This window comes from Pantherophis guttatus, chromosome 2 (genome assembly GCF_059756535.1).
Source record: "Pantherophis guttatus breed Tessera chromosome 2, ASM5975653v1, whole genome shotgun sequence".
Taxonomy (NCBI): Eukaryota; Metazoa; Chordata; class Lepidosauria; order Squamata; family Colubridae; genus Pantherophis; species Pantherophis guttatus.
This window is the reverse complement of record NC_142064.1, coordinates 113,256,548-113,284,543: the sequence shown is the minus strand read 5'-3', so window position 1 is coordinate 113,284,543 and position 27,996 is coordinate 113,256,548. Positions and strand designations below refer to the sequence as shown.

Genomic DNA, 27,996 nt, shown 5'->3' with positions numbered 1-27,996 from the left:
AATCTCACCAGGCTCAAGGTTGACTCAGCCTTCCATCCTTTCTAAGGTAGTAAAATGAGGACCCAGATTGTGGGGGCAATAAGCTGACTTTGTATAAAATATACAAAAGTATGAAGGCTATTGCTTAACGTATTGTAAGCTGCCCTGAGTCTCCAGAGAAGGGCGGCATATAAATCAAATAAAAAAAATAGCATGATAAGCAAATATGAAAAATAAAATAAAATAAACATCACATGATTGAAGGACTGCTTAGAAAGTGGATAAGAAGAAGAAAGGCATAGTGATTGCTTAGACTACAAAGAATCAAAAAGAAAGCCGCCTTAATCTCAGCAAAGTGAATGAGACCAAAACTGGCAAGAGGAAACAGGAACTCCTCACAAATTGCCATTCAGCTCTGTGTATTTTGAGGGTAATTTCTAGCATGTAACTAGGTTGTAGCCAAGGAAGAGTTACCCAAGGAATGTGCATGATGTCAGGTAAGTTGCTGGGTGTTGGCAGAATAATTCACCAGGCCCTGTGGACATACTTGGGCCATTTCCCCTCTGGAGACTTAAATGTGGCTTCATCCAACCATTGTGGTACTACTGCTATAGCTTACGGCATGTCAGAGAGGACTCAGGAAGAATCACCTCAGGATGCAATACTTCTGTATCTTCAATGGCTGTTTCTGTCCCATCATTCACAAATACACTACATACACACATGCACAGACACACATGTATTTCCTCATCATTTCCTTGCAGTGAAAAATTCAAAATCAAAACATAGTATGCAACTCACACAATCTTTTACAGTGTCAACAATTATCACCAAATATATTATTTTTGTTTTTGTTTATGTATTGACTTCAGTTTTAAAACATCATTCAACTTGGAAGAATTTGGTTCCAAGGAGCTCCTGGTCTGGACAGCATTGATGAGTGTAAGAATCCCATCTTACAAATCATCCTCCCAATAAAAGCAAATATTAGCAGAAAACAATTTCCTTTGCAAGCAAATCTGAAAATTGAATGGATGCTGGTGTGTGTGTGTGTGTGTAGATACGGTCATCTTTCTTCTTCCTTCATCCCAAAGACCTTTCAGCAAACTACTACTTCCGATAACAGGCAGCCCAGGCCTCCCTCCCTCCAGAATCATTGCTGTCATATGTGGTTTTGGCAAGGGGCCCAGGGTTTGTGGAGAAGTTCAAGATATTGACTCAGCACAAACCGCCCTTCTCTTTCCAGGAAGGGAGAAGGTTTCTGAGACTGTGGGCTCCCAGCAAACCCCCACCCACCCAACTGGCTCCTTGGGAGTGACACAGCAGCCACTGCACCACCACCATCCACTCCCTCTTAATTGCTTGCATCTGGAGTAACTCCCCAACAGCACACCTGGATCACAAAAGACTATCATTAAGGCCCAGTTCTCCTGCAGAGGTGGTGCTCCTGATTTTTTTGGGACTGATGATGAAGGTTTCTGCACAAAAATTGCTAACAAAAACATTGTGCATGCAGGAAAATCAGCATGTCAAAAAGAAGAGCTCCTCACACAAATCACTGCCTATATAGCCCTGACTGAGGTATTACTGAACACCCAACTAGGCAGAACATGGCAGATGCACTGGACAGTCTGTAGGGTTATGTAGCCATTGCTTTCCAAGCTATTGACAAGAATGCTCAAAGTCCTTCAGCAGCTCTTTTCCCATCTAGAAAGATGTCACCAATATAGCCGAGCCAGAGTCCCATTTTGATGGGAAGGTGGAAAATAGGCTGGGCCTGGGAGCTCAGCTTCTTAACCTTGCCACTTCTTTTTATATCCTTTTGCTCCTATGTACAGGCTCAAATATTTATGTGGGGCCCCAGCAACAATAAGGCTTAGATTTGTCAGCAGGAGCAGTGTTACGGCTAAAAGTCAGAAGCATTAATCAGCAAACAGTGAAAATGAAACTCCAGAGCACCCTTCCCAGCCATGGTGTTGCCTGACATCAAGGTCTTCCTCTTACAGCCAACAAGAGCTAGAGGGTGTCTTATTCAAACCAGATATCATACAGCAGTTCCCCGCTACCCTAAACCAGGGAATTGTACATAAAATCTCATTCCTCATCTCTCCCAGAGTCCCCACGCTTTGAGGCTTCCATTGGGCATCAGTCAAAGGGATTCCAACACCTTCTCCCTCTGTTTTTGGATTCCTGAAGTCAAATGAAGTCTTCCAAAGTCAATATAGCCCTCTTATGGCAGCCTATTCCATGGGTGACGGACTCAAGGAAGGGATGTGCAGGCCAAGGAGTTTCCACTGATGCTAGCTTGATCCATGTGTGCAGCATTGTAGATGCACAGAATGGGGTGGTGATGGTCGTCTGTTACTGCTAGACATCACCGTGGTTCTCCTGCTTCCAATACAGTCATTGACTCGACGGTCAACTGTTCCAGTTTTATGGATGCTGATGGTGATGGAGTCCTGGGAGTGCCATTGCAGGGGCTGTCTGTTTCAGCAGTCTCCCCTCCAGCCAGTCTGGCCTGGTCACTCAGTAGTTTGACCAGGAAATTGATATATTTCATGGCCAAGCGAAGAATCTCATTCTTACTCAACTTTTTGTCAGGTGGATGGGTGGGAATGAGTTTCCGAAGCTCAGCAAAGGCACCATTCACATTCTGTTGACGCCACCGTTCCCGACTATTAGTGAAGACCCGGCGTGCCACTTTCTGGGGTTGAAGACCTGGGAAAATACATGGAAAAGTCTCAAAGAGTAGGAGGCCTTTGCAAAAGGGGTCATGCTGAACTCCTTCCCCCATATTGGTAGTCACTTTATACAAGCTGTTTCCATATCTGTCACGTGTTACTCTGCTAGTTCTCTCTGCTCTGTCCTGGGAGAGGAACACACTTGATTTTTCCCCATGGCCACTCACCTTCAGTAATGTCTTGCTCATAATGACTTGGTCTCCGCTTGAGGCGATTATTGGGAAAGAGGCCAAATGTCCCCGAATTGCCTAGGTAGATGCTAGAGAGAAATAAAGAACAGTGATCAGAACCCTCATCTCAAAGCATGAATACAAGTTTTTATAACTTTACTTACAAATCTTCCCTACAAAAATAGGCTACAAATATTATCTCATGTCTCTTGCCAGCAGGTCCAAGATCAACATTGTTCTATGTAGAGTCTGTTGCATCCCTCTCTGTAAATCTAGCCTTATAGCATTTGTACTGTGGTGAGAAACAAAAACCCATACCTGGGATTAACCTGCCCAGTTAACGATTATTTCAGCTATATTCCTTCACATATTGTGAGTGGCTCAGTCACATTGTTTAGGATGTATCATAGTCATCCCAATGTCATCATAATCCACAAAATAAATAAATATTTGGAAATGTTTGGCAAAGTGTGCCTTCAATTTTAATTCTGAAAAAGATTGTCATCTCATTATGGAGTAGAAAACATCCATAACAGCTCATCTGCTGCCATGCTTACATCAGAGATTGGGGCAAGGCAAAGCATGTTCAGGAAAGACAATTTAGACTGACCAAGCAGAGAGAGTACACCCATTGTTGGGCTGTTGATAAACCATGGGAAGAAAATGAAATCTCAACATTAAAAGAAATAACTGGATTAAACTGAACCTGAGGCACACTAACAACTTTGCTCTTCTCCCATTCAGAGTGGTCAAGAACCTACCATGTTCCCAAGGAGCATTGGCAGGGACCACTCCGTCAATCCAACGATCCCTACTCAGTTAGCAGCTTTCACACAGGATGGCACTGGTTGGACCACTATCATGTAGAAATATTATTAGTGGCCTCCAGGTTGCTCACTTTCACAATGGTTCTCTCAGCATATAATCAATAAAGCTGAACCTTTGTAGACCATTTCTACAGACATATAATTGTGTGTAGCTTGGCACAGTTCATAAACTCAGCTTCCCCCAAAGTCCTGGCCACAAAACTCAATAATCTTCCCTGTTGTGCCCTAAATTGTTAGGTTAACTCATTCATTACAGACAGTAGTAAAGAGAGTCCATGTTTTGGCAAGTTCCAAGCTATAAACAAACAAACAAAGAGGCAAAGGACTGCCAGGATCAAGTAATTAGAAGTAATTACATCCATTGTTTCTTGTCCTGCCCTCTAATGCTTTGAAAATAAATTGACCCCCTTCTCTTTGTGGCAGCCCCTCATATACTGGAATGTTGCTATCATGTCCCACCTAGAGGAAAGTCCTTCTTTCCTCTAGACTAGCCAAACCCAAATCTTGCAACCGTTCATACGTTTTATCTCCAGGCCTTTAAATCATCTTAGTTGCTCTTCCTTGCACTTTTTCCAAAGTCTCCAGGTGTGGGCTTACTAGATGTGGCTTTATAAATCAGTACTAATACTTCACAAGATTTTGAATCTATGCCTCTGTTTATACAACCAAGGAATGTACACTGCTCAAAAAAATAAAGGGAACACAAGCAGAAGACATCCGAGATCTGAATGAATGAAATAGCCTTATTAAATACTTTGTTCTTTACATACAGTAGTTTATACACTGCTCAAACAACTAAAGGGAACACAAAACTACTGTATGTAATGAACAAAGTATTTAATAAGGCTTTTTCATTCATTCAGATCTTGGATGTCTTCTGCTTGTGTTCCCTTTATTTTTTTGAGCAGTATATTAGCTTTTTTGGCTGCTGCTGCACGCTGCTGGCTCATATTTAAGTGATCATCCACTAGGACTCCAAGGTTGCTCTCACAGTTTTTGAGCCTGGTTTCACCTAATCTGTACTTGTACCTTTGGTTTTTCCTGTCTAAATGTAAAACCTTGCTTTTTTACACATTAAATTTCATGTTGTTGGATAGGATCCATTGTTGAAGTCTATCAAAATATTTTTGGATCCTGAGCTTATCTTCTGGGATGTTGGCTATTCCTGCCAGCTTAGTGTCATCTGCAAATTTGGTGAGTCCCCCTTCTATTCCCTCATCTAAGTCATTTATGTACATTTATTTCCCAGTGAAATACTGTGGACATAATATACTTAGACTTCAGCTAGGCATTCGACAAAGTAGACCACAACCTACTTCTTGGTAAACTAGAAAAATGTGGGATATATAGCATCACCATCATATGGATTTGTAACTGGCTGACAAACTGTACTCAATGAGTAATCCGTAATGGTACTATGTCTACATACAGAGAAGTAAGCAATGGGGTACCACAAGGTTCCGTTTTAGGCCCAGTACTCTTCCATATCTTCATAAGCAACTTAGATGAGGGAACAGAAGGGAAACTTACCAAATTTGGGGATAATACTGAGCTGGCAGGAATAGCCAACACCATAGATGATAGACTCTAGATCCAGATGGATCTTGACAGACTTGAACACTGGGCCCTATCTAACAAAATGAAATTCAATGTAGAGAAAAGTAAAGTCTTACACTTAGGCAAGAAAAACCAAAAGTACACCAAGCTTAATAGCACTAACTGTGAAAAGGATCTTGGTCAACCAATTAACAGTGCTAACAGTGTGCGGTGGCGGCCAAAAAAGCCAATGCAATCCTAAATTGCATTAACAGAGGGATACAATCAAGATCAAGTGAGGTACTAATACCACTCTTTAAAGCCTTAGTAAGACCACACCTAGAATACTGCATCCAGTGTTGGTCACCACACTATAAAAAAGATGTTGAGACTCTAGAAAGAGTGCAGAGAAGAACAACCAAGATGATTGGGGACTGGAGGCTAAAACATTCAATGAACAGGAACTGGGCATAGCTAGTCTAGTGAAGAGAAGGACCAGGGGAGACATAATAGCAGTGTTCCAATATTTGAGGGGCTGCCACAGAGAGGAGGGCGTCAAGCTATTTTCCAAAGCACCTGAAAGCTAGACAAGGAATAATGGATGGAAACTGAAATAAGGAGAAACTGGAAATAAGGAGGAACTTTCTGACAGTGAGAACAATCAACCAATGGAACAGAAGTTGCCTTCAGAAGTTGTGGGAGCTTCATCACTGGAAGCTTTTAAGAATTGACTGGACTGCCATCTGTCAGAAATGGTGTAGGGTCTCCTGCTTGGGCAGGGAGTTGGACAATATGACCTACAAGGTCCCTTCCAACTCTGTTAATCTGTTAATCTGTTAATGATATTGAAGAGTACTGGGCCTAAGACGGAACCCCACTGCTTACTTCCCTCCATGTAGATGTAATACCATTAAGGACTACTCATTGAGTACGGTCTGTGAGCCAGTTACAAATCCATCTGGTTTTGTCATCTGCTTGATGGGATGAACACTTTGACTGTTAGCATTATCATGATCCTTAGCCTAATAAGCTTCATGACTAAGATGCTATCCTCACCTTCTTGCTTTCAAGAGGTCCTTTCTGGTTTCCACTGTGTGGGAGCTTCTACTACTTATCAGGAAGCTATCTTATTAGCCAAGGATGCTTCCTTCTCGATTTCCAAATTTAGTTGTCTTGAGACTTTAAGGGTTTAGCAATCTGTAGTATGACTCAGGAAAGCAGCTGCCCCTAATATTGTACCTTCCAGATACGTTTGAACTTCAATTTCCAGAATTCTAGGCAACATGGAACATAAATGCTTGTTAAGTATTCTGAGAGTTGCACATATTCCATATTGGGAGATGCTGTCACAGAGAAGCTGTGGCTGCTGACATGGACCTGCAATAGTTCTCTTTTTGTCAATTTCCAAAAGTGGGATAATTTGCTTATAACAGAGTCTAGATGAACCCACTGCCATGGTTCCCAGAGTTGACACTGGCAGCTTGCCAACATAACTAGGATTTCTTCCTTTCCTCATTCCCCTCCCCCTCCCCCCAAGATCTGATTTCTGGACTTACTTGTTGAGAAAGGGATGAGGCTGGTACTGTGGGGCTAAAAGTGGACTCCTTACTCCAGTCAGAGGCAAGGATGGTGGAGGGGGTCCAGGCAGACCTGAGAACTGCAAGAAGTTAGGAATGGGGTGTAGGGCAGTGAGTTGGGTTGTGGGGACCTCAACAGGAGTTGGGGACTTGCTGTAGCCCAGGCTGATGACAGGGACATTGGGGGGCAGTGCTGCATGGGGAGCCTCAGCAGGAGGGCTCCCCTTTGTTTGAGGTGAGAAAGAAGTGGGGCTGGTGGGGGGTTCAGTGGCCTCTACATCATTCCCCCCACCATCTGGGGAAGGAAGAGAGGTTGGGGTAACAGCTGGTGGAAGGCTTGGCTGCTCAGGCTTAACAGGCGACTGGGAATTCTTCCGCTTCTCCATCATGTTTGCTTGGCTTCTCATCTGTAGGAAGAACAGAAGGAAAGTGAGACTGTACCAGCTGTGCTGAATTGAGCATTCCAGAAGTAAAAAAAAAATACAGGTATTTCTTGATTTATTCATTTAGTGACTGTTTGAAGTTACAATAGCACAGAAAAAAGTGACTTATGACCATTTTTCACACTTATGACTGTTGTAGCATCTCATGGTCACGTAGTCAAAATTTGGATTCTTGGCAACTGGTTCATATTTATGATGGTTGCAGTGTCCCAAGGTCATGTGATCACCTTTTGTGATCTTCTGACAAACAAAGTCAATGGGGAAGCCAGATTCACTTAACAACCATGTTACTGTGGCAAGAAATGTGTTAAATTGGGACAAAACTCACTTAACAACTGTTGCTTAACAACATAAATTTTGTGCTCAATTGTGGTCATAAGTCAAGGACTATCCGTAAAGTATCACTGCAATATTTTGACCCTTTTATGTTAAGCTGGAAACAGAAAAGGTAAGAAGACAAGACAACCAGATTGGATGAGACCTAGTACCTTCCTTGTCTAGATTTTCTTTCTCATGATGACCAATTATGAGTAAAGATGGTGGGAAGCCAAGGGCAATAGATTATTGTTGATTGACATTTTTTCCAGAAAATGGGACAAAAAGGCATGCTCCTGGACTTCAAAGGAATTGCCTAGTCTCTTTTTAAAGCCAGCTGATAACTATCACTGCGTCTTGTGGTTGCAAAATCCATGGTTTAATTGTGTGCTGAGCAACAGACTAGTGCCTTTTGTGTCCCTAATACTCTGTTGTTCAGCTTTAGTGGAAAATTTTGACTTCCATGAGTATTATGAGAGAAGAAGCAGATTGCCCTACCCCATGTATTCACAACCACTTTTTCTGCATTGGTGTGATTGTCCACTTACATATCATGCCTTGGTCAGTCTAACTGTTTGCAACAGATTTTTGCAAATGGTCCAGGGGATGGTGAGAGGATATTATGTGTTCAGTTTTGAAATACATACAATTTTATCATGGAGGAACTTCAATTATGGTTACAAATTATCCATGATATGACAACTATCCCTGAATTCCAAGTATGCATGCATGGTTTAGGACAGAGGTCCCTAATCCCCAGTCCGTGGACTGGCACCAGTCTGCACCATGCCAGCAACTGGGTGCGCAGACAATCGAAGCCCTATCAGAGGGGTGCAAGCAGCATGTGAAACCACACCCCTTCCAGTCCGCGGAAAAACCTTTCTCCATGGAACCGGTCCCTGTGCCCAAGGTGACGACCACTAGCTTAGGAAAGTGAAGGTGATTTCTTGTGGTATCCAAATACAATTTTCTCATATTGCATGAATGCTAGATCTCCTCTGTGACTTTGAAGAAACAAGATAGAAAGAGAGTTAATACTTCTGAACTTCAGTACTGGAGAAGGCTTTTGAGGATACCATGGACAGGCAAGAAAACAACAAATAGATCCCCTCAACTTTTTTCCTTTATCTTCTTGAAGATGTATACCTGTTTATTCATCACAGCGCTTTACATGCCAAAGTAGGTTCTAATCCAAAAAAGCTTATTCCAACATAAGTATGTGACTGGGGCAACACTGTGATCCAGACTTTGACAAGGCTGGGATTTGGTTTAGCCTGGCTATGATTTTCAACCGTGTGAAGAATGGCTTTTACTGCAGGTAATTATGAAAGCTTGATCTGTGGTGACTTCCCTGCCTGCAGGAGAAGAGATGGTGAAGCAGATAGCAACAGCAAAAACCAGCGGTCGCGGTTGTACCCACAGGCAGAGAGAATCAGCCACACTCATATGTGGGTTTCTTCAAACTTCTGCTCTGTGTTTGTGGGAGGGGAAAAGGCATTTGTGTGCCTCCTCAGGACTGCGTGTGACTCCTCATGTCAGCGCTGAAAGAGATCATAATTTGGAACGCTGACAGCAAAGCCTGCTTTCTTGAGACTCTTCTTGAGGAGGCTTTCTCCTTCCACCATCATTATGTTTGTAGAAAGTATCCACAATTTTCAATTTCAATTTAATTCAATTTATATGCCGCCCCTCTCCGAAGACTCAGGGCAGCTCACAATACATTTAAAATCCTAATAAAAAACATTTAAAAATTAAAAACATTAAAACATTAAAACTCATTCATACCATTCATGGCCGGATCTCGCCAGATTGCAAGAGTGAGATCAACAGCCCCAGGCCTGCTGGAAAAGCCAGGTCTTCACCGCTTTTCGGAAGGCCAATAGGGTGGGCCAATAGGCTTTAAAGGTAATAACCAACACCTTGAATTGTGACCGGAGACCAATAGGGAGCCAGTGCAGCTCGCGGGGAATTGGTGTAATGTGGGTGTACCTAGGTGCACCCACGACAGCTCACGCGGCTGCGTTCTGGACCAACTGTAGTCTCTGAACACTTTTCAAGGGTAGCCCCATGTAGAGCGTGTTGCAATAATCTAACCGTGAGGTAACAAGGGCATGAGTGACCGTGAGGAGAGCCTCACGATCCAAGTAGGGTCACAATTGGTGCACCAGGCGAACCTGTGCAAAGGTCCCCCTAGTTACAGTTGTCAAATGTTGCTCTAATCTTAGCTGTGAGTCTAGGAGGACACCCAAATTGTGAGCCCATTCTGAGAGGGACAATTTTTCCCCACCCCCCAGAACCAAGGATGGACAGTCAACATAGTCTTTAGGAGGCAATACCCACAGCCATTCGGTCTTGTCTGGGTTAAGTCTGAGCCTGTTGACTCCCATCCAGACCCTCACAGCCTCCAGGCACTGGCACATCACATCCACCGCATCACTGAATTGATGCGGGGTAGAGATATACAGCTGGGTATAATCAGCGTATTGCTGATACCTCACCCAGTATCGTTGGATGATCTCACCCAGCCGCTTCATGTAGATGTTAAATAGGAGGGGAGAGAGGACCGAGCCCTGAGACACCCTGCAAACGAGGAGCCTAGGGGTCGACCTCTGTCCTCCTACCAACACCGACTGTGACTGACCAGAGGGATAGGAGGAGAACCACCATAACATGGTGCCTCCCACTCCCAGCTCGCTTAGTCGTCCCAGAAGGACACCATGGTCAATGGTATCGAAAGCTGCTGAGAGGTCAAGTAGCAACAAGATGGAGGAATGACCCCCATCTCGGGCTCACCAGAGATCATCCATCAGCGTGACCAAAGCAGTTTCCATGCTGTAGCCAGGCCTGAAGCCAGACTGAAAAGGGTCTAGATAATCCGTTTCCTCCAATGACCGCAGGAGCTGAAGTGCCACCACTTTCTCTACAACCTTTCCCACAAAGGGTAGGTTGGAGACTGGATGAAAGTTCTTTAATTCTGCTGGATCCAGGGAAGGCTTCTTAAGGAGGGGCCTTACAACCGCTTCCTTTAATGGTTGCGGGAAGGCCCCTTCCCTCAAGGACGCGTTAACTAAAGCCTGGAGCCAGCCTCGTGTCACCTCCCTGCTGGCCGAAACCAGCCAGGAGGGGCACAGGTCCAACAAACAAGTGGAGGAACTCATCGCTCCTACAGCCTTGTCCACTTCCTCAGTAGTCAGAGGCTCAAACTCATCCCACACAATAGGACTAAGACCTGTCCCCGTCATCTTGGTCGGAATTACTCAATCAGAGTCCAGGTCCATCCGAATCTGAGCGACTTTATCCGACAGAAACTGCACAAACTCCTCAGCTCTACCCTGCAAGGGCTCCTCCACTCCCCCTACATTAAGGAGGGAGCGAGTCACCCTAAATAGGGCGGCTGGGCGCGAATCAGCGGATGCAATAAGTGTGGAAAAATGCGAACATTTTGCCGCCTGTATCGCCACTAAATAAGTCCTAATAAAGGCTCTTAAGAATGTTAGGTCAGATTCAGAGTTACTGGTCCTCCAGTGTCGCTCTAGACGTCTCTTCTGGCACTTCATCCCCCGGAGCTCCTCAGTAAACCAGGGAGCTTTCCTGGATCCGCCGCCATGGAGAGGTTGCAAAGGCGCAATCCGGTCCAGTGCCCCAGATGCCGCCCTATTCCAGGCAGCCACCAGGGATTCAGCCGGACTGTGGACAAGGGAGTCAGGTATCTCCCCAAGCTCCTTCTGGAACCCTTCAGGATCCATTAGGCGCCTGGGGCGGAACCACTTAATCAGTTCCGCCTCCCTGCGATGGAGGAGTAGCATCCTGAAGTCTAACCTCAGCAGGAAATGATCTGACCACGACAAGGGAGAAGCATCTATACCCCAGCCAAGCTTGCGCCCAAGCGAGGGCTTCACTGCTTTCTATCCCAGCATGGGATATGGGACTACAACCTGCACATTTCAACAAACTTGGAAGGGGCCAGTCTGAGGAAGAGCTTGTCTTCAGAACTGGAACTTGGGAAAGATGCAGAGAAAGCTGCCCAGATATTTTTTCTTCTTCCCATTACAACCCTAATGCTTTCAGAGTTTCTTAGAACATGACTGTGTTATGTCATGTATTGTAAATGGGAGTTCCAACAAATAGACAATGCACATGCCTCAGTTTGCAGCAACACAACATACTTTTGCAATTTGTTCTGTTTCTGTCTTCTTAATCCCCCCACCCTTTTAGGATTTTTGTTCCTTAGATATTTTTTCTATTGCTGCACATGCAAAATGTGAGTTCTTCCAAGTGCTTTTCCACTTCACAATAGCAGTGTTAGGGTTAGGGTTACATAAATATGGTCCCTTGGAAGAATTAAGGTTGCTATTAATATATTTATTAATATATAATAAAAGAGCTGAGGTGGCGCAGTGGTTAGAGTGCAGTACTGCAGCAACTTCAGCTGACTGCTAGTTCAGCAGATCAGCGGATCAAATCTCATCGGCTCAAGGTTGACTCAGCCTTCCATCCTTCCGAGGTGGGTAAAATGGGGACCCAGATTGTTAGGGGCAATATGCTATCTAGTATACTGTCTTTGGTGTAAGCCGCCCAGAGTCCTCTGAGAGTGGACGGCATAGAAATATGACACATACATACATACATACATACATACATAAATAAATAAATAAATAAATAAATATTTGTAATATGATTGTTGATTTTCATGTAAGCAATATGTTGAAATTTCTTCACTTTCTATTTTATCTTTCTAATCTTATGTATAAAGAAATATCTGCAGTAACATTTCTTTTTAAAACATTGATTTACTCATAATTACTTGCCCCAATCTAGTCAAGGATTGGCTGAAAGTATTTTTCGCCAGTGAACTTAAACTTATTTCACTGAAAAGCATATTGAAGAAGGTGCTGCAAAATGACTGACAGAATGGTGGGCTTGCTAATTCCCAAAATAGTTGGGGTGTGTGTGTGTGTGTGTGTACATGTGTATGAAAGAGGGAAGAAAATGAGAGGGAAATGAGCACCAAAAAGACTAGAAGATAATTCTATAGGATTACTTTTTGTTACCTGCCACCCATCGCCGCCATCGCCTATCACCGGCTCAGAACGCCTGTTTTTAGGGCCTCCACGCATCCCATTTTCAGCCTCCATGCACCCCATATTTGGCCTCCGCGTGTCCCATTTTTGGCCCATTCTAGGTGGCAGGGATCGCCGCTGCGATAGGTGGCAGCGGCAATCCCCGCTGCCTGGAACGGGCCAAAAACGGGACTTGCAGAGGCCAAAAATGGGGTGCGGAGGCTGAAAATGGGGCATGCGGAAGCCAAAAATGGGGCGCGTGGAAGTGGTGATAGGCAGCAATAGCAATGGGCAGCGGTGGCGGTGATGGGTGGCGGTGATCCCCGCAGCCTGGGATAGCTGATCGGCGGTGTTCTGGGAGGCCGATCCAACTGCCAATCAGCTGCTCATGCTAAATCAAGCTGTGCTGAAGCTGACCAGGCTGATTGCTGTTTGCTGCAAGGAGGCAAATTGCTGGGAGGCAGAGGCCGAAGGGTGGAGGCTGGTGGGTGGGCGGGGCTAAGGCAACATTAGCTCTATAAGATGCACAGACATTTCTACCCACTTTTTTGGTGGGGGGAGTGCATCTTAAACACCAAAAAATATGTCACAAATGATAAAACAACAATAGTCACCTAGAGTCACTTTTTGTGAGATGGCCAGATATAAATTTGATTAATAAATAATAAATGTATTTATTGAAACTATGTGAACAATGCAAAGCAACATCCTTTAAAATATATATGTATAGTGTTACTATGAGAGCCAGCTTGATATAGAAATGTAGGCACCAGGCTAGAAACCTGAAAACTGTAAATTCTACTCCAAGGCACAAAGGTAGCTGAGTGAGATTGAGCCAGTCATTTTCTCTCAGCCTTAGGAAGAAGGCAATGGCAAGCCACTTCTTTAAAAAAACTGCAGGGACCTGCCAAGGCAATCTCTGAGAATTGGACATAATCAAACAGAAGAAAAAAAAGTGTTACTAAAAGTAAATTGCATGTTCTGCACTGACACAGAAAAACATTCTTTCAGCCATGAACATGTAATTCAAGTAGAAGGAAAGGGGTGATACACAGAGTGAGCTTTTTATTCCTTTAATGGTCATTTGGAAAGATCAGTTAGGGTCACTGACCCAACACCACCCATGGCGAGAATGGTTGTGAGGCTTTGGGAGATATTTGGAATGCGCAGCTTGGATCTATGGAAGTGTCCTAACAAACCAACAACCAATCAGTTAACCAGTAACTAGATTTGAGACTGATTGGTCTCCCGTTGACTTTGATTCCCAAGTACAAACTACAAGCTCAAAGTGCACATGAGGGTAGGATATCCACTTCTTTAAAATTACATCTGTCCCTAGCATATTTCTTTGGGGTGGGGTTTACTGGCCATGGGTGAGTGCAGCTGAGCTCTCTTCATTCACAAAATTGCTTTTACTGGCTATGTCTTCCATTGCTAAGTTCACTTTCAGCATCATATTCCTGCAGGAGAAAATGTGAAGTGTCAAACTGCGCCAAAGTAAAAATCATATTTGACAAATTTGGCAGGTTTGACAAATACAACATCACTCAGCAAGATATCCTTTTGCATTTAATTTGATGCCAATCCCTGCAATAGCTGTGACATCGCAAGGTCACAATCAAAATAATGCTTCTTCAGCAATTGCTTGTCCTAAGAAGAATGCCAAGAAAAAGTGAATTCATCATAGTCACTGAAGAAATGATATATTGCATACAACTGACATTTCAGGCTGGAATGTTCAGATAGTTCAGATTAAACTCCTAAATTTGTTACTTAGAGCCATGATGGTGAACCTATGGCACGCAGAGCCATATCTGTGGGCATGCAAGCGTTGCCCTAACTCAGCTCCAGCTCTCATGTACGCACCTGCCAGCTGATTTTTGGGCCTTCTGGGCCCACTGGAAGTCAGAAAATGGGCCATTTCTGGCCTCCGGAGGGCCTCTGGGTGGGTGGGGAAGGCCATTTTCACCCTACCAGGCCCAACATCACATGCCAAAAGCAGGGGGAGCATGGGGGGGGGTTCATGCACGCATGCGCAGGGGGTGGGGCACATTGAATTATGGGTGTGGGCATGTGTGCGCGACCCCGCCGCACTCCCCCCACTTTAGGCACACGACAGCAAAAAGGTTAGCCATCACTGTCCTAGAGTCAACCAATCAAAGCAAGTTGACAGATGTTTAGTTTCTACCTAAATTCTGTTGCCACTGAAGAGAGAAAACAGAAAGAAGAGAGCTATCACCAGATAAATCTGTCAAATGTAGCATTCTGTTTTCTTTTTTTCTAGTCAGAATGCCTATGATGGGTTTCCAATTTTAGTGTTTCAAAGGAGTCTGGAGACCTGGCTCTTCTCCCAGACCTTTGGTGGGTATGACTGGAGACTCTTTTTAAATGAGATTGCTTTTGTTTTGTTTTTTCACCTGGTTGGTTATCCTGCCATCTCTACCCTTCTTTGCTTTTTGCTGTTTTTCTTGTAATCATTTGTGCACTGCCCAGAGTCCATTGGAGTCAGGAGGCATGTAAATGTAAATGTAAATGTAAATGCTAATAATAATAATAATAATAATAATAATAATAATAATAATAATAATAATAATATATTATTATTATTATTAATAATAATAATAATAATATATAATATATTATTATTATTATTATTATTATTATTATTATTATTATTATTATCAGCACCTGTCTGGAAAACTTTGGAATCAGCAAAAATATCTGTACATTTTTGAAAGCAAATATGCAAAAATGGAAAACAATTCTAACAGCAAATGGGGAGAACATTGGTGAAGTCAACATCAGACGAAGAATCTTCCAAGGGGACTCACTTTCACCACTACTGTTCAACATCGCATTAATTCCACTGACAATAATCTTACGAAACACAAAAGTGGGATACCAAATCTCAAGCCAACATGGCAAGATAAACCATCTACTATACATGGATGACTTTAAAATGTATGTGAAAAGCCCCACTGAACTTAAATCAATAGGAGGGTCCGCAAAATATTAAAATCAAAGCTGAATTCTGGAAACATAATTAAAACCATTAATGCATGGGCAGTTCCAGTGATACGCTACTCAGCTGGAATCATCAACTAGACTTTGGCTGAACTGGAAAACTTGGACCAGAAAACGCGCAAACTTTTGAATATGTACCACACTTTATATCCACGAAGTGACATCAACAGGTTGTACCTGCCAAGAAAAATAGGAGGCAGAGGGCTATTACAAATCCATCAAATTGTAGAAGAAGTAAAATGAAGTTTGAATGATTATGTGAACTAAAGTACAGAAAAATTACTGCAGGCTGTGAAAATGGTGAACATTATAAAAACAACAGAAACAAAGGAAGAATATAAGGAAAAACAGCTGGATGACAGATTAAATAGATGGAAAACCAAACTTTGCATGGACAACACTTGAAAAACATTGAAGGAAAATGTGATGACAACCTTACATGGACACGGCTTAAGATGGAACAATCAAGAAAGAAACAGAAGGGGTTTCCGGTTGAACTTCCGGCACTTTCGGTGCAACCTCTGCGGGTCTGTTCAAGCTCTCCCTGTCGGAGGCTTCACTAGAAGCCATAGCCATCTTGAAGGGGTGGTAAAGCAAAGGGGGACCGCCTTGCAGGTTGAGGAGAGCTGCATCTCCCATCCCTGACAAGGAAAACCCTCTCATCTGAAGACTAGGAGCAGTGGCAGTCAAAATGGCTGCCATGAAGCCGGGGAACAGCCAGAACCATAAGTTTGTGCAGGAGTAGAGAAATGCTGAATGGTGTGTTGTCTGGGTAAAAAAAGATTTACAGCTAAAGTTGGACCCCACAAAAAATTTAAGGGGAATACCTTTTAGAAGAATTTGCTACAGCGGCGTGCAACTATTGTGGGAAAAAAGCATATTGGAAATTTAAAGAAGTAACTATCTGTTTAAAAAGAAAATTAAGTGGGAAATGGAATCCCCAAAATAAAAGGCTTGATATTAAGAAGGCATATTAAGATGCTGGAACTATAAAGCTACCTTTTCTTCAAATAATGGAGCTATAAGATAAACTAAGCAAGAGAAATAAACTGGGTGTGTCAAAATAAAAGTAGAACAGCAGCAGAGTCACAATAAAAGCAGAGATGAAGCAGAGTGATGTAAAGAGCACCATCTGCTGATGATAGTAAATTTTTGTGACTTGGGAGCAAATATTGAAAAAGAGGGAAACAACTGTTGAACAATATATATTTACTTTCTAACCACTGGAGACTGGAATATTAAAAAAAAAAAGAATTGGTGTCTGGACCCCTAAATACTAATGAATATACAAAAATGACTTGAGGAGTGAAGGATCCCTGAAGTAACTAACTGATTTGATTGGACATTGGAATAGAAGGAAAATTAGAACTGAGAAACCAGCAAACAGAAGATAACAAGGAGGAGACACTATTAAAATTAATAAGAATTGAGGAATTAAAACAGGGGGAAAACACTTTAAAAGATTTAAAAAAGAAATGGGAGGAACAAGAAGAGGCTTAGGGGGAAATGATAGGATTTAGAACAGAAAGCTCTCAAATTAAACAGTGGAGAAAGACAGGGTAAGGAGGAAAAATTAAATTATGGATTCAGAATATAAACCTCAAAGTAGATGGAATGAAAGACTTAAGAGGAAAACAGGGGAGACAAGTTTAAAAAAAGGTAGGATTAAAGGAAGAGATGTGGATAAGAGATAATGGTTAAGGAGAGAAAAAGAATTAAAGATATGTCATGATTATATGTTAATAATTGTATTAATATTAGAATGATATGGTTGAATGATGGTATTATTAAAAGTGTATAAAATATTGTATAGGTAAAGTGAAAGTAGCTATATTTATGTGTATTAAATAAATTTTGAAATAAATAGAAAGGAAGAGTTAGAGAATGGGAATATGAATGATAAAACAGAGTATCATGTCTTTGAATATAATAATATGGAGGGGGGGAAAAGAAAAATATTAGTGGAAGTTTAGAATGGAAGAGTGTAAAGCAATGTATCACAAAGCCAAATAAGTTAGGAAAATAAATATGAAAAATAGACACAAAATGAAAATAGTGGTAAGTTTGAAATGTGAGGATGTAAGAAACTGATATTTAGACAGTATGCTGTTTGATTAATGAAGTGATGTTAGTATTAAAAGACTAATATTAAAGTTGCATATATATATGTGACTAGAATGATGATGTATATACAATTATTAACATGAAGATTAATTAATATTATGATGATAGTATAATTATGATGATGATGATTAACAATATATGTGTAAGTGATTACACATGTAAGTGTAAGTGTGTAAGGGTTTCTTTGATTTTTGAATGCAATTTAAAGAAGCTGTATGGTTATAGTTGAAAGAGATATTAATTGGAAAATACACCATATTCTATAGGTATTGGGAATATTATATGCAACAATGAAAAGAGAGAGGGAAATGGAGTGGAGTGGAAGGGAGTAGGAGAGGAGGGGAGAAAGAGTAAGGGTAGAGAGGGAAAAGGAGAGAGGGGAGGGGAGGAGAAGAATAGAAAGGGAAGGAGGTAGAAGCAGAGAAGAAGAGAGAGGGGAAATAGAGAGGGGAGAGAAGGAGAGAAGGAGAAAGGGAAGGAGAGGGAAGGAGAGGGATGTTGTAAAAATGGGTGAAATATGGTGTACAGGAGAAAAGAAAACAGACAGAGAATTTCGTATTTTTTTCCTTGAGGGTTATACTATTAAAACTATAATGGAAGATAATACAGATGCTAAAGCACATCAGTTTAGATGTTATTGCATACTAGTTAATATTTATATGAAAATTAAAATTTTGTGTAAAAGGTAGGAGTAAATAATATGAAATAAGGAAAATAGAATGTAATAATTAGGAATATGTTTATATGTATTTATTTATTTATTGGTTCGATTTATATGCCGCCCTTCTCCGGAGACTCAGGGCGGCTTACAATGCGTTAAGCAATAGCCTTCATACTTTTTGTATATACCTGCTTAGTAGCGCTTTCAGGGCCCACTAAGCGGTGTTCTTTTTTATACAAAGTCAGCTTATTGCCCCCACAATCTGGGTCCTCATTTTACCTACCTCAGAAGGATGGAAGGCTGAGTCAACCTTGAGCCTGATGAGATTTGAACTCACAGTAATTGCAGGCAGCTGGCAGCTAAGTGCTACTTAACAGCACTTTAGTCCACTGCTCCACCAAGGTTCCTTGAAATGTATGATAGTCAAACATAGCGCCATTCACACAATGATATGTATAAATTAAAAAATAAAAATAAAAAACTTGATTAAAAGAAAAGAAAGAAAGAAATGAAAGGTTTAATACTCGCTGCTCAAGAACAAGCACTACAAACTAATGCCATGAAAGTGAAGATACAAAAATCCATTGACAATCCAAACTGCCAACTATGCAACAACAAAGTTGATACTGTTTCACATTTAATATGTGAATGCAGCAAAATTGCACAAACTGATTACAAAGCTAGACACAACCGAGTTGCTAAATTAATTCACTGGTCATTATGTAAAAAATATGACTTACCTGTATCCAAAATGTCATGGGAGCACAACGTGGAAAAAGTTACCGAAAATGAGAAGGTGAAGATTTTGTGGTACTTTCGAATACAGACGGCTCGTCATTTGGAACACAACACGCCAGACATCACAGGTGTCAAGGGCCAAAGCATACAGTTTATTGATATCGCTGTACCAGGAGATGCCAGAGTCGAAGAAAAAGAACCGGAAAAAATCATGAAATATCGCAACTTGGCCATCAACACTATGTGATTATGGATGAAAATGTAACAGTGATACCCATTGTCATTGGAGCACTTGGTACCATGTCCAAGAATTTTACAAAATACATCAATAAATTGCAGCTTTAACACCTGCAATAACACTAGCGGAACTGCAAAAAACTGCGCTACTTGGAACATCGTACATCTTAAGGTACTGGTTGATACCTAGGATGCTGGCAGCAACCCGTATCAACCAGTCAATGATATTTGTGATACATTTTTAAATGTTCAGTTGACTGAGTTTCATGTTTAATGAATAAAAGATAATAATAATAATGATGAAGATGATGATGATGCCAATAATTATGCCAGCTAAAGAACTGGCAATTGGGACTTCAGATTGTTGTTTAAAATCAAAACTGAATGCTAGAAACATAATTAGAGCCATTAATACATGGGCAGTTCCAGTGATACGCTACCCAGCAGGAATCATCAACTGGACTGTGGCTGAACTGGAAAACCTGGACTGGAAAACACGTAAACTTTTTTTTTTTAATTTGATTTATATGCCACCCTTCTCCGAAGACTCAGGGCGGCTTACAATGTGCTCAGCACTTTGATTATGTACCACACTTTACATCCACGAAGTGATACCTACAGGTTGTACCTGCCAAGAAGAATAAGGGGCAGAGGGCTATTGCAAATCCATCAAACTGTAGAAGAAGAAAAATGAAGTTTGAATGATTATGTGAACCAAAGCACAGAAAGATTGGTGCAAGCTGTGAAAACGGAGAACATTATAAAAATAACAGAAACAAAGGCAGAATATAAGGAAAACCAGTTGAATGACAGATTAAATGGATGGAAAACTAAAGCTGTGCATGGACAGCACTTGAAAAACATTGAAGGAAAGTGTGATAACAACTTGACATGGGCATGGCTTAAGAGAGGAACTATCAAGAAAGAAACGGAAGGTTTAATACTTGCTGCTCAAGAACCAGCACTACAAACTAATGACATGAAAGCGAAGATACAAAAATCTACTGACAATCCAAACTGCCGACTTTCCAACGACAAAGTTGAAACTGTTTCACACTTAATATGTGAGTGCAGCAAAATCGTGCAAACTGATTACAAAGCTAGACATGATCGAGTTGCTAAATTAGTCCACTGGTCATTATGTAAAAAATACGACATACCTGTATCCGAAAAGTCACGGGAGCATGAAGTGGAAAAAGTTATCAAAAATGAGACAGTGAAGACGTTGTGGGACTTTTAAATACAGATGGATCGTCATTTGGAACATAACACAACAGATATCATAGTTGTCAAGGGCCAAAGCATGCAGAAATATCACGACCTGGCCATCGAAATTACATGGCTATGGATGAAACATGTAACAGTGATACCCATTGTCATCGGGGCACTTGGTACCATGTCCAAGAATTTTACAAAACACGTTAAGAAATTGCAGCTTCCTGTAATAACACCAGCAGATCTGCAAAAAACTGTGCTACTCAGCACATCATATATTTTAAGAAGATACTTTGTTGATACCTAGGATGCTGGCAGCAACCCATATCAACCATTAGCACCAGTCAATTGTACTTGTGATACATTTTGTGACAAACTCATGGTAAACCGATCCAAACTAGACTGCAGAAAATGCGACTTCAGTAACAGAGTTGTCAACGCCTGGAATACACTACCTGACTCTGTGGTTTCTTCCCCAAATCCCCAAAACTTTAACCTTATACTGTCTACTGTTGACCTCACCCCATTCCTAAGAGGTCTGTAAGGGGCATGTATAAGTGCACCAGCGTGCCTACCGTCCCTATCCTAATGTTTTCTTTTATTTGTATCCTTTTCATGTATTTATAATTATGTTTACACTTGTATCTGTCATAAAATACATGCTTGATGAAATAAATAAACATTTTTAAATGTTCAGCTGACTGAGTTTCATATTTAATGAATAAAAGAGATAATGATGATTATGATGTAAATAATCAGGCCAGCTAAAGAACTGGCAATTGGGACTTCAAATTGTTGTGAACAGATAGTATTCATGGTAGTACTAGTATTAATAATAATAAGGCATATAAATTTAAAAAATAAATTTAAAAAATACTGAAGATTAAGTTTTTCTCAGCCCTGAAACGAATGGCAGCGAGTTTCAGCAGCTGATCTAATTCAATCTCACAAGCTTCCCTCTGCTGAGAGGAGCAAGTGCAACTCTCTCTTTTCCAGAAATTTCTTCCGGCCTCCAGTACAAATTTTGAGAGATTTCAAGTGGTTGCCGAAAGACAGAAGAGTTGAAAATCACATTCTCCCCATCCCATTGACAGAAACCTTTCATTGGAGGAGAGGAGCAAAGGGGCTTCCAGAAGAGATTTACCTTCCCTGGGCAAATCAGACATTTTTATATCCTTTTTTCTCATTTTTACATCTGCTTATTTTTGCAGCCAAGTAAATCTATTAAGGCAGTAAATGCCTTTTGATAGGTACCTAAAAGGCCTTTACCTAGTAAATTTATATAGCATAAGAGAAGAAAATATCCCAACTCCTTCCTTCTTTCCTTCCTTCCTTCTTTCCTTCTTTCTTTCCTTCCTTCCTTCCTTCCTTCCTTCCTTCCTTCCTTTCCTTTCCTTTCCTTTCCTTTCCTTTCCTTTCCTTTCCTTTCCTTTCCTTCCTTCTTTTTTGTGTGATATTTTTTCTTGAACCAAAAGCCCAAATGTTTTAGCCCTATTTTAGTAAGATGACTTTCTGCCCTAGGTTTTTTGTTTTCTACTCTATGAGATCATTTTTGAGATGATATGACCAACACCATTATAACTTGAAACAAACAAACACCTATTTGCAATTAATAAACTTAAGCTTTATATTTCTGCTGTATTGGTTACTGCATGAAGAATATTTGGAATTTGATCTTCAGGGCAAGAGAAGTGGTTACACTCACTTCAGAGGTCCTACAGAAAACACCTTTCCTATCAGCAATTCTCCCTACCAGCAGTCCCCAGAGATGAAAAGCAGGACTGAAAAAAATGTGCAAGCTGTAGCTGGTTTGCATGTTCACTTGTGGGGTTCGTGGGGAAGGAATAGCCATAATGTGGTCCAAACAGTTGACCATTACCTTGTCCTTTCCTTATCCAAGACAAAGAAGTTCTCTTTGAGTGTATTGTTGCTTTAATTTTCACTCATTCCCCTTTATGGCCACATGTAACTGAAAAGTGGCAAACAGAGAGTTTGGGGCACCTGTTCTTATCAGGTCTCCAGAGTTTTGTAATGGTAGCAGGGGAGGTAATGTGAGTGCAGGAATAGAATGTGGCAACATCCCAGTCTTATTTTGGGCAGCTTCAAAGCTTAAAAATGACCAAGACACAATTCATACAGTCATCCTGGATCACACAGTGCCAGCAGAGCAGGGAAAGAGAAAATGGGTCAGCACTATTATATGATTATGTCTTGTGGTAAGCGTGTCTAATGATTGAGAGAATGGGGGCACTTGCTAGCGGTTCATATATGCACTTGCCTTGGCTATAAACACAGCTGCCATGCTCATACTAGCCTCACCTTTCCCAGTTTTCCAGAAAGCCCATCATGCATCATGCTTGCTTCTGAAAACAGGAGATATAGTCCAATACATCTGAGTTATAGCAGATTAGGTAAGGCTGCTGTAACCTTTCAGTCGTGAAACATGCTTAGTTCTGGAAAATATAGTTTGTTCAGACAACGCTTTCATTTTTCACCCAATGAATTTTTACTTTAAAGGTAAAAAATGTTTTGCAACTACTTGGATTTTAGTCAAAACTAAAATCCAAGTAGATTTTAAACACGCAAATTAAAACACGTACATGAATAATGGGATTTCACTGTCAGTGGGACTGTTTGAATAGATTGTGAAGCAACAAATAGAGGGACAGATTCTTGACCATCTACTCAGTACAAATGAAATGATGTTTAGGCGACCTCTCCTTTCCCACGCCTCTGATTCATCACTGAGATAGATGGGATGACCTTTTGCAAAGCAAGTAACTGAAATGAAGGAGATAAAATAACAACAAAGCACATGCCAGGCCATTGCCTCAGTCCTTTGTTCCAGTATCAGGCAATAAAAATCTTCTAAAAATTAAGGAAATGGTTTTGCAAATTTCATTAGGGGGTTTTGGCCTCCCAACCAGCAGAATCCAAGGCTCTTTCAAAGCTATTCTTACCCTAAATTAAACGGGCAAAAAGGGCTCCCTTTGAATGTGCATATTTGGATATGTATACAATTAAAAAGCAGGAAATGCTTTTTCAAAAGCCAGTTCTGCCACTGAAATACCCGAGTTATCATATTCTCTGAGGCTGAAAAACAGCCTTATTAGAAATTCACAAGTTTTGGTTATGCAGCTATTCACTAGGGCACCTATTACGCAAAGGAAAAAAATGTGAATGGGTTTTAATTGTTTTTAATGTTTTGATTTTTAATGTTTTTATATATGGTTTTTAAATGCATTGTAAGCCACCTTGAGTCTTCGGAGAAAGGCGGCATACAAGTTGGAGAAATAAATAAATGGGGTGCATAAAACATTATGAGTGCTAAATAACTATGGAAATTTCACTACAATCCACAAATAATTTGAGCTAATTAAATTAAATTTGTTCTCTTACTTCCAGGAGTACTGAATAAAATCAAAATACTTTTAATTAAGTGAATTGTTAATTTTTTCCTATTGTTTACACAGCTACTTATTTTTGTTGTTGTTGTTGTTGTTGTTTTCTTCAAAGCACATTAAACTATGCATAATACAGACCCATCCCAAAGTTTGCCTGGCATATCAGAGGCAGAGGCATGCTCCAAAAATGGAGGAAAATGAAGGCCATTGCTGGAGTATGTGTGTTTGTATGAAGGAATTTCAAGGAGTACAAATAGAAACCTTAAGATTTTATAAAGTGTCAGGCAACCATTTTGCCCCTTAAAATATCCCCCTAATGTGAAAAGGGAAACAAAATGGCTGTTATTGTGTCTATAATATTATTTTATTAGCATAAGACTCAGTGATGTTTGTGTGACATAATGGCATTACAATTTCTCCTGGAAGAAAGGCCCAGTGAATACATTCCTCACATGTGTTGTTTCTCTCTTATGACAATTTCATATACTTAAATTTCTAATTTGTTTATGCGAGGAACATATACAAGGATCCTCAGGTTTTCAGCAAATGTACTCATGCCAAAGCAAATATGTATGTGCAATGTCACATGTGACAATATACAGGCAGCCTTTATTCCTTTTCCTATACGGAAGTTTGTCACAGAGGAAGTGTGTAATGGTTATAAAGGCCCCTCCTTAAAACAAGCGGGAAAAATCACTTTCCCTATTTAATATTTCCAGCTTCCTAAAATATTGAGGTCAGCTCTATGGGTAATCTAGTCTAATCTAATCTAGGGGTATATATGCCAACTATATCCTTAAAAATACATTAATTAGTGTATTATTGTGAAATTCAAACATGCTCCTTACATAAATGGTCATATGGGTCCTTATTTTATAGATTATAATAACAGAAGTCTAGTGTATCTTAGTGTAGAGAAAGTCATAATAATAGATAAAAGAATACTAAGTGTTACTCTGATAGGATTCTTGAAAAAGCTTTGGATTTAATCTTACGAAATACATTGAACCGAGTAAATCACTCAGTTTTACTTCAGACTGCACTCTGGAAGGAAACCATGAAGCTGATATGACATGATAAGGAATGCAATTGTCAGACTAATTAGATATATCACTATAGGTTAAATGATAACAATGATGCATTCTAAGAAAAATTAAAAGAACTCAGAAGAGTTTGAAATTCAAATAAAAAGTATAACTGGTAATAATACATCTATTGATGTCTGGAAATAATTTAATTGTAAACATCACAAAGAGAAATGAAGAGCTATAATTGCCAGCAGGATGTTATTCTAACTTTTAGAATTTTTGATTCTAATGCAAAATCTATTTGGCTTGTGATTATAGAAGAGTAATGTGAAATTTTTGTTCTTTAGTTATATTTTCTAAAGCTTACAGAGGCTGCTGCTTTTCTTAAACTGGGCATTTAAAGAAACGGAGAGAGAGTTAGAAAAAGACAAACCAATTTAGAAAAATAAAAATCAAAAGAAGTAAAAAAGTTTTAAGAAAAGTCATTATTTCAGAAGATACTTTAAACCTCCTTTTTACAGATTGCTTGATATAATAAGGGTTATAAAAACACAGACTGTTTACTACTAAAGGAAAAAAAAAGACATGACACTGCATACAAGGAAAACATGCACAGCAATATATGTAGAAGAGATTTAGTCTTAGGTTAATAGTAAATTGCAAGAAAGGGAAATAGCTCAACTGCCGAACCTATGTGGAACTAATGAATGGAAAGATACACAATCTTTCCTAAAATCAAATCCTTGCTGAAACGCTCTTTCTTGCCTAGAAACGTGCTTTCTCCCTAAATGCCCCGATCCTCACCTGTCCAACTGTGCAGGACCAAAGTCATCTTCCAGTTTCCAAAGGTCAAAGATGGACATCTCCAAGTCTCTGTTGCTGGCAAGGAGGCAGATGGAAGAATTCCAGGTGATTGCCAGGGATCTTCAAAGGGAAAGGAAGGGTCACCTGACTGCTGGCTGTAAGAAGGCCTGGATGGCAAAGTGGAGGGACATGTAGAGAGAGTGCTGTGAGAGTCCACCTGATGATGAAACACAAGATGCTGAGGTCTGGTTCTAGAGTCTGGAAAGGATGTAACCCACTGGCATTATCCAAGAATTTACCCTCATCGTCAGCCACATGGCTGCTGCTGGCTGCCATGCTTGAGGGCCATGATTCGCGGCTGCTTCCTCTCTTCGCCACTGGTTCCCTCAGCCAAAGCTTGCAAATAATTATTATTGTCACTGGCGGTGGTGTTGGGGACGTCAAATCAATTAGGCTCCAGCTTTTCCTGCCACCTTGTTCCCTCTGAATCCCCCCTGTGGCCACTTCTCTTTTTTGACAGGCTCTCTTTGGCCACTGGAAGGAGCTGCTTTGAAGACGGAGCCTGGGCCAAGCCCCCTCCCCCTTCCCGCCCCCTCCTGCTCCCCTCCCCGCCCCTGCATGAGAGAGATTTCCTGCCCTCTTTGGACAGGGGATGTTCTGCAGCTTGTAGATAAGCAGCACAGGAGCTGCCTGCACAGGACTGATAAGGAAACTCCCGAGTCGGACCCAGCCTAAGCCAGAGGACTTGGAAGGCAAACAAGAGGAAGCCCAGCGTCTACATGCTAGAATAACATAGGCCAGTGAGCACTAAAGTCTCCACAGCACACACAGGAGGGAGGTAGCTTAGTAAACCTCAGAGTGCTTTCATAGGCAACCAGAAGTATGCCTTGGATGTGAGGGTAGCCAAAAAGCAGAGAAGAAACCAGGTTTTGTCCCTCCATCCTGCTGGCTTGGGGTTCCTTCCTGATACTGTGCCTATCTGTCTCCAGCTGGGCATCCCGCATACTTGGCTGAAAGCCAACACTTCCTTCAACCTTACTTAATGTGGATATCAGCCCATGAGCCATTGGCAGCAAGATCAATGGCCAATTAAAGACCTTAGGACTTCCTGTAAAGAAAGTATGTTTACATGGACCAATGTGAATTTATTACCCTAATAGGCACTCATCAAACCTGAGGCCATTTTGATGTCATTCTTTTTTAGCCATGTCATTTATAGCATGTCTAAAGGAAACTGGCAGAACTGCACATCTTAGGAAAATTAATACCTTCGTAGAAAGCTCTTCCGTTTGGAATTGATCCCTTGTGAGTGACACAAGGCAAAATAGACCATAATACAATGCAGCTGGTCAAGAGTCCTGTTTGCATGGAACATAATCGTAACATGACTGCCACGCTGTGAATGGTGGGGTAAAGTATATTCTTTCAGCTGAGCCACAATTACATGGAAGCATTATTTGTATACCTTTACACGATTGGTGAACATGATTCAGACAATCTAGATTGTCAATCTCTATGAAGATTAAGAAAACAGTCTCTGCTATGGATGCCCACCCTTATGTTGTTTAAGAAACCATTGAAAACCTGATTGTTTCCCCAAGCCCTGGAGACTGGGTGACTGTAGACTTCTCTTCCCCTACTTTTGTTTTTTAATTGTTTTGTTTCATTGTGGTTCTGGTACTTTTTATATTTTGTTCTTCTATTCAGCTGTGTTATTTATATGGATGGGGATTTTAATTATAAACCATCCAAAATTGCTTAAGGTATGGGTGTTTCTGAAATTTGATAAATAAATGAAAAAAAATCCCCTGTCTTCACTGGAATATGTAGTATTCCTGAGCAGAGCTGTTTTAACAACAATCCATGAAAATATATTATCAAAATAAATAAATCAATCAAAACCTAAAGTCTGTGAGCAAGGTTGTAGGTTATAGGTTAGGGATGACCCCAAGTTTTAAACAAAAAATCCACAAAAAGGGAAGCAGCCATCATACACATATGGACTCACTTTTTGGCTTAATAGTCAAGACTAGTTTTCAGAAGCAACTATGAAATGTTCACTGCACGATCTGCTTATGACAACCTATTATGGCGAGCTACCCTTGCTAGCTTC

The 27,996-nt window shown here is 40.8% G+C and overlaps 1 protein-coding gene across 4 annotated transcripts; it reads right to left on the bottom strand.

Annotated features, from left to right (window-relative positions):
• Positions 1–705: 705 nt before the first annotated feature.
• Positions 706–26,467, bottom strand: LYL1 (LYL1 basic helix-loop-helix family member). Of its 4 annotated transcripts, XM_034434505.3 has the most exons (6): positions 26,183–26,417; positions 25,884–26,100; positions 19,198–19,359; positions 6,810–7,237; positions 2,888–2,979; positions 706–2,697 (listed from the first exon to the last, which is right to left on the bottom strand). In XM_034434505.3, exons 3-6 carry the CDS (start codon positions 19,213–19,215, stop codon positions 2,354–2,356), a joined length of 882 nt encoding a protein of 293 aa, XP_034290396.2. In that variant the 5' UTR covers positions 19,216–19,359; positions 25,884–26,100; positions 26,183–26,417; the 3' UTR covers positions 706–2,353. The 4 variants fall into 4 exon arrangements, with proteins under 4 accessions (XP_034290396.2, XP_034290394.2, XP_087744684.1 ...); XM_034434503.3 differs by having other exon boundaries at positions 25,884–26,440; XM_087888558.1 differs by lacking the exon at positions 19,198–19,359 and having other exon boundaries at positions 26,183–26,418.
• Positions 26,468–27,996: the final 1,529 nt, after the last annotated feature.

Bases quoted from the DNA above. Each gene is read 5' to 3' on its own strand.
- LYL1 (XM_034434503.3), bottom strand. The intron at 2,980-6,809 runs GTAAGTCCAGAA...ATTTCTCTCTAG, and splicing joins CCTCATCCCTTTCTCAACAA to CATCTACCTAGGCAATTCGG. The intron at 2,698-2,887 runs GTGAGTGGCCAT...GTATTTTCCCAG, and splicing joins TGAGCAAGACATTACTGAAG to GTCTTCAACCCCAGAAAGTG.